At 34.2% G+C, this 7,822-nt stretch overlaps 1 protein-coding gene across 13 annotated transcripts in view; it reads left to right on the forward strand.

The window, feature by feature from the left end:
• Nucleotides 1–7,822, forward strand: part of LOC106459206 (NGFI-A-binding protein 1-like) — a 182,549-nt gene that overhangs the window by 153,142 nt on the left and 21,585 nt on the right. For 11 of the 13 annotated variants that reach the window (XM_022385642.1, XM_022385643.1, XM_022385647.1 and 8 more), the window contains 2 exons: nt 2,073–2,205; nt 5,459–5,664. The exons of 1 other annotated variant lie outside the window; for it this stretch is intronic. In XM_022385642.1, the coding sequence (XP_022241350.1) occupies nt 2,073–2,205; nt 5,459–5,664 (339 nt within the window). The remainder of the gene's footprint in view (nt 1–2,072; nt 2,206–5,458; nt 5,665–7,822) is intronic. One more of the 13 variants, XM_013918808.2, reaches the window with a different exon arrangement.

Genomic DNA, 7,822 nt, shown 5'->3' on the forward strand with positions numbered 1-7,822 from the left:
TAGCGCAGATAGCCCTCGTGTTTTGCGCGAAATTCAAAAACAAACAAACAAACCGACTATATATATCTTTTATTCTTATTTTTATATAAAACATTTTCAGAAAGAGGAGGAACTTGTTGTTTGAGCTTAGTCGCATTTAGTATCCCCCAGTTTCGGAGTCAGTAAAGGAAATAATGCTTATTGAACATTTGGTTTATCATAAATTTCTTATAATGTTTTTTATACCTAAATTAATGCTACTTACGGCGCTGCTCGGCCTTGTGGTAAAACTTTAGCGTAACAATCAGTCTTTTAGCTTGGATAGTAGGTGTCACTAGTAGGATGCTACTGAATGGCTGCCTTCTCTTTGGCCTTTGGTAGCTCTGTCATAAATACAGAATACGAATATATTTCCACCCTGCACTTCACTGACTGGTAATTCTGCTGTTTGATATTTGCATGGAACTTTGCTTCAAAACTAGAACCATTTTCCCACAGTTGTTAATATCACTATTAAGAATGTGAAAAAAATATATATATATACTCTTATAACTTAACTCTATGCCAATGAAATAATACGCAAAATCATTTATATTTTCTACACAGATACAAGGATGAATGTTTATGTGTTACTGTGTGATAACATTTCTGCTGTATGAGGTTTTTGGACAATACACTGAAGCCAATGTTGTTTCTCTCCTCTCTGCAATCTTCCCAAAGTCTATCACCATACGGCTTCCGAAGGCCACTTTAAGCAACCCAAAGGCACATAAGTTCATGGGAAGCCCATGGATTCTTATTTGTTCTTGTAACTTGCAGAGGATTTGACATTTTGACATGTAGGTGAATACTTTGTTTTGGTAAAATTTTACCTTATTGACATCCATTGACTGATTTTCCCTTGCGATTCCTCGTTAACTTCCTTGTTATTACATGGACAGGACGAGCATAAATTTTTGTAACCACTTAGTAGCTGTTTCTCCCCTGATGGAACCATGCCTTCTTTTGCTTTGTCAGTATGGTTCAACACTACAGATATTAATTTCTTCAAAAGTAAAATTTTCGTGTCTTGTAGCCCTTCCAGAAGGGGTAAATCTTTTGCGCTATCTAAACTTCCAAATTACAGTACATCATCTGAACTACAACAAGATGTTGTGGCCTTTACCACGAAGTTACAGACTACTGGAATGACCAGGAGCAGGTAAATTGATATGTAAGTTCTTACGACATAAATCATAAACAAACCTTTGCACATCTTCGATACAGTAACTAGACATAATTGCTGAGGAAGTGTATGTCATATATTCTGTTCTCAAACAAATGACATATTTCTCCAGGCTAAGAATGACATAGCTTAAAAAAAGTGTTTATTTTTGGCTGTACAAGGTACATTTTCAGAATACAAAAGTTGAAGTATTTGTAGTTTATTAGATCACAAGCTGGAAATATATACGTTAACATGAACTTCCACATAAAATCGATGATTCTGGGGCTTTTAAAGTGAAAAATGGGGGAGTTATTACTGTCACACCCTCATTAAAGAATATACATTTGTATTTCAAAAATAAAACTTCCTTTATCAATGGACACCTAAAACATCATATATGCCTTCTCAAAACCCACAAATATAAAATTCGATGAATAAAAGAAACCGTCGTACATTCATTGAAGCTATGAAAATGGGCAGTTTCTTTGGTAACTTTAGTACCTTTCTTTTGAAAGCTTGCCGTGTACTTCATTTAAACTTTTACACAAATTATTTCTATTAAATTTGGACATCATCTAACCCAAGAAGTGAACCGAAATTTATGACTATGATGGATATTCTTTTATATCGACAAGTTACTATACTTTCAATGATTGTTTGTACTAACTTTGGATATCTACTGATCTTGGAGGTGAACAAAATTATTGACTGTGCCTGACGTTGAAGTTTATGTTACTTCTTTGTCTGTCAACAAGATACTGTAGTTCTACGATTGTTTGTATTAAGCTAGAACAAATGAGCAAGAGAGTTTGATGTAGTCAGACTTAGAAATTTTGGTTTGTTTTTACCAAAAAGGTTCTTGGCAGCTATAAAACAAAATTGTCAGTTTTGACGATACTTCTAGGTCACAGGGCTATAGGTCTTACGAAGAAGATTCCTGTAAGCGCCCCAGACTGGATCCAAGCCCCTATAGTCTCATTGATAAAACCCAACTGGAGGAAGAGAAGAAAAAACGACAGGTATGTTTACAGGTTACATTATATGTATATATATATAGACATCTGAAAGAGTAAAGCGATTTCAAAAGTATGTCACCATATGCATATGATTTCGATTTCAGAATACTAAAATCAAACAAAATTATGTACTCATTGTTGCATCACTTATAAAGATCCAAATCTATAATGAGAAAGCTTGAGCTTGGATATTTACTGACTCTGGAGGTTGAACCAGAAATCTTGTGCAATTTGATGCGTAATAAAAATATTTGTATTAGAATGTTAAAATGTTTTATTGCAGGTCAATTTATTCAGTATCTTTCGTTGATTATGTGATGATTTAAAAAATCAGTTAATTGGTATGACCATGAATTCAGACTTTTTTTTATAGGCTAAAGCACACAACAAATGTTAGTACGTGTTTATCCAAACAACACATTAGCTGGGCATGCAAGCTTTTATATATGATAGGGAATGCTGAATGATTAAAAGGTACAGTGTCAAGTTTTATGTATGTATGGGCAGGATTCTTTACAATAGGTGTCTGTGACTTGTCAGCGATAAACTTGAACAGTAAACAACAGCACACAGTCCACTTATTTTAAAATAGTATATTAAAAAAGTGAAACGTATATAAAAATGTTCGTTACACTGTTGGTTAACACAATTGTATCCAGAGTTTTAAATCATTGTCTCTATTTTTTTCGTCAAAACCCACACAGGCTGATTCAGTTACTTTAGAACACAATTGACAAGACACATTATTCTTCTCCACTCTGTTATTACATTACAATCTGTGATAACTTCACTTAGTAACCGCCAAAATGCCCTCTTTATGGTTAAATGCAGTCTAGATCTAACTGTCTATCTATCTATATCTAACTCAGTACAGTTTGGACACGTATTTATAGCCTGACCGAGGCCTAGAACGTTCCACAAATTACGAGATATTATGATGCAACAATACTCAATTAAAACAATGAGAAAAACTTAGAAGGTTTTACTAATATGATGCAATAATACAACAATAGCCAATTCACAAAAATTGAACTACACAACGCGTGATTTGTAAACAGTGAGGTAAACGAACTTGCAATAAACAATGGCTTCTAAAAAAATAAGAAAATTTAACATTGGCACTATGCTTAAACTATTTAACTCGTAACACTCACATCAATCTTAAACAGAAAGAAAAATACAGAACGAACAAGCTCTTAAAAACAATATATTTCTGCTTAATTTTGTAAACGCTATCAGTGCCCAAAACCTTTTATTAGACTATGAAGAATACATTAAACAATAATTTTAAAACTTGTGATGAAAAGTATGTTATCTGCAGAACTGCAGATTTTGTTTGCACATTATTCTTGATATGTCCGCTTCGCCAGCTTTCAGCATTTAAAATGTATTTTTTAAGGTACTCCACTGTTTATATAAATAGCGTTTAAGAGAATCTTTTGTCTATCGTCGTCTAGCCCAACTGACGAGTTCTCGTATTGACAAAACACCTTTTTGGCAGTGACTTGTGGAAGTTAGGTTTGGAATGCTACTTTTACATGCTCCTAATTTTGCATCCTAACTGAGAAAATTAAGAGGAATGTAATGAACTATCTGCAGTTAACATAATTTTTATGTTAATTTTGCATCCTAACTTTGCTAATTTTGCATCCTAACTGAGAAAATTAAGAGGAATGTAATGAACTATCTGCAGTTAACATAATTTTTATGGCAAATTTTGTGGCTATTTTATATCCCCGGAATGGAGCCGAAGGCCGCCTGGAAGGGTCACCTGTTTTAACCATTTGCACCACTGTATAATAGTGTGTTGTCTGTCAATCAATCAGTCAGTAGAAACTAAAATAAGTCACGTAATGGATGTTTAACGTTGCAATTTGTACTTTCGTGACGCCAGTAAAACGTGCACGTTTCCATGAATCACAAGAAGAATTATGCACTGTGTAGGCTACAACACAGCATAACGTATGAACTTGAAAAGCAAGAAATAAAAATATTTATTATTCTTAATTTTGGTTTTATTTACTCTTGAAAAAGAACACTTTCGGGGACCATGCGGAAGTACATCTAGTAACATACAACTGAAAGGATATGAGGGAAGACAATTCAATGATCTTAATAAATGTGCCCCATATCATTCATTGTGTCAACTATTTAGGACACTAAAGTAGTTCTGTGGTTAATGAACTAAATACTCTGTTTTCTATAAGTTGAATAAAAATAACACTAAAGATTTTTAAAGGTACACTTTCACATGTATTTACGAAACTTGTGGTGTGCTAATATGTAAACATCATTTTGGCTTCATGAGGATGGTGAAACGACTTCCGCTAGCATCATTCGTCATACACATATGCTAAATACCGGCATAGTATTTATTAGACATTCACCCGTAGTGGCTTTCTCTTTAGTGTAACTGTATTCAATGTAGTTCTAGGTGCCAGAGAGATCTGAAGCATGCCTAAGAATCCCTGAAAGTTTCATAGCAATCGGAGTATAGGAATGAACACTAACTCAGTAGCAAGGGGAGGGTTGATTTAAATGGCTTTCAAACTCCTGAAAATAGGAATATGAATAAAGTAAGTGGTGTTCAAAAACCCTCTATGGCGTATCCGAAACCTCTTGAAGTTTCACAGTGATTACAGGCCAGGAAAGTTGAAAATCCTTATTTATAAAAAAAGAAAAAAAAATTAGTAGAAAAAAAAACGAGTTGGTTCGAGACTTTTGTGGACTGCATTTGTATTAGAAATTATCGGATGACGTTTCGAGATACTAGCGCAAATGTCCAATCAAGTGTGAAACTTTTCGTCACGGACAGACATACTGACAGAAGACGCTTTATAGTATAGATTAAATAGATCACGTTAGATAGATAGATTAGCTGTTTGGACTTCCCTACCTGGCTACTACATTTTCATCTTTCACCAACAGCACCTTTTCGTGAACTTTAGATTCCTATCCTGGCATCATCTTATGCACGGGGAGAATTCACTAGCTTATCCTGAATTTTTTGTTGCCATATATCTAAATTCTAAATATTTAAGAGGATGGTTTGTTATTATTTAACGGATTTAATAGATACGTGTTCTGGTACTATTATTACTGCTTGTAGATATTCTAAGTGTAGTTACTAAGTGTAATAATGGTCCATCTTTATAATTAACTTAATACAAAGCTGTGTTATTAATGTTCTCTTTTGAAAGAATTTACTATTATAATATTCCTGTTCATTAAATAGGAGTAATACTAAATGTTTCAGGAAAGATATGAAGCGATAGCAGATCAATTGAAATCCATAGGAGCTCAGCAGGAGGATTTAAAAGCTAAGTTGCTGCAGAGTCAAGAGCTCCAAAACTACTCCGGAGTCAATCAAATCCAACCACAGCTGGAGCAGCTTTCCAAACAGCATGTGCAGCTGATTAATGAACAGAGTGAACTGAACAAACAGTTGAAGAGACTGGACAGGTAAGTAGACAGAACAGCACCTAACTATCAGGTATGTGTGCGAGGCAGTTCTTGAGGATGCGATTACTTCAATCCATCCTTTTTGTGGTCACATAATGTCCTGTGTTAGTGATATTAATTCTAGTACATTATACGACTTTTTCTTTAGATGTAAACATTTACGTTAATATGCAAATGAATAAAATCCTCAAAATTTTATTTATTAACATTTTGTTCATTGCCATTATAGCCTTAAGACTTAGGTGCATATACTCTTACAAAAGGAAGCAAAAAATATATTTAAAAATTGTATGTGTTTGCTTAATTTCGCGTAAGGCTACTCGGTGGCTATCTGCACTAGCTGTCCCTAAATCAGAAGTGATAGACTAGAGGGAAGGAAGGCAGCTAGTGAACCCCCCAGTGGCACAGCGGTATGTCCGCGGACTTACAACGCTATAAATCGGGTTGGGCAGAGCATAGATAGCCCATTGTGTAGCTTTGTGCTTAACTTGAAACAAACAAACAAGTAGCTAGTGAACAACACTTACTGCCAACACTTAGGCTACTCTTTACCAATGAAAAATTGGATTAGCCGTCACATTATAACGCCCTCACGGCTGAAAGGGAGATGGGAGGTTTGTATGTGTTGAGTGTTAAATGCATAAACTATTTTAAGTAACAAGAAATGGAAAAAAGGTTTGAGGGATAAGTTATTTATCAATTTATTTTATGTGTCTTAAAAAACTATTGTCTGCAGGTCATGGCCTGGTGTTTAGGGTACTCGACTAGCAAGCTGGGTTCGCAGGATTGAAATTCATGGCCAACCATTTTGATACTAATACTGACTACACATATACAAACGCTGTCTATATTTACACAATACAGGTTGATTTCAACTGATGGGGAAAAGTTACTCGGTTCAGGATCATATGTAGCCTTTATTTACGTTTAATGCCTGAATTTTATCACAGTAGTTTTGTCCACTTGCTCAGAAGACCCTTTCTGTACTTTGTTACCATTTAGTAGGTGTTCTGTAAGACTTATTCGATTGAGGTGTAATGGGTAAATGTGTATGACCTCAGTAATGAAGAAAGATAGGATAAGAGCCATATGGACAGGTTTGTAGTTTAGAACCTGAGCTGTTCTAACTTTAAAATGTCATTGTTGGAGCAGACTGAAATAAATAAAATATAAATATAATAAATTAGCACAGGTGTATTATACCGCTTTTATAAAACATACATTAGGCTTAACTAACGCTAAGCCTTTTCAAAGCGATCTAATGCGGTATAATGTATTTTTAGTCCATTTCGTCGATGGAATTTACGCTTATTAGTTCTAATATATTTATGCATGATTGGTGTCAGTTCGTAGACTAAAGTTATGGAGAATGACAGAAATTCTAGTGGAAAAATTATATAATCATTTTTATGTGCAAGTATGGAGAAAATAAAGGAGAATGAACGGACTTGTGCTTTAAAATATAAACTAGAGAAGTTTACTTAAGATAGGTGAACAAGAGTAATGTTTGGAAGTAATTGGTGCAATACCAAAACAGGTGTTCTAATAGTTATGGTAAAGAAACACCTATATTCAGTTGGAAGTTAAAGTCAAAACCAGATATAAATCGAGAATTTGTTAGACTGGAGAATGTAGTAACGACAGGTGAATTCAAAATTACTCTATAGAATTATAAATAGATTTATATATTGTGATAAAATTTGAATGAGGGATGTCAACAAGGTGCTAAAGTATGACTTATGGTATTCGGGCTGTTTAATGTTTTGAGATTTTTAGGGCAAGAAGAGATTAATAGTAACAACTGTAAATCGTGATGGCGAACGTCGTACTTGATTTTGAAGACGATGAAATATATGTACTATCGGAAGTTAAACATTTCAGTGAAATCTTCCTGAAAGTTGAATACCATTTAATCGAAATATTGATCACGTTTTTTTACAAGTAATTTAACTATTTTTATATTTTAAGATAATATCACCCGTAGTTGTATTTATTTGTTACTAGTCTCACTCAACCAACAATCCATATATATATATATTAACACTAACTTAATTAATGAGTTAATCTACAGAATATCAGTGAGTTCACGTTTACTACTGTAATACAATCTGAGGGTCGCGGGTTCGAATCCCCGTCACACCAAACATGCTCGCCCTTT

This window comes from Limulus polyphemus, unplaced genomic scaffold, assembly GCF_000517525.1.
Source record: "Limulus polyphemus unplaced genomic scaffold, Limulus_polyphemus-2.1.2 Scaffold575, whole genome shotgun sequence".
Lineage (NCBI taxonomy): Eukaryota > Metazoa > Arthropoda > Merostomata > Xiphosura > Limulidae > Limulus > Limulus polyphemus.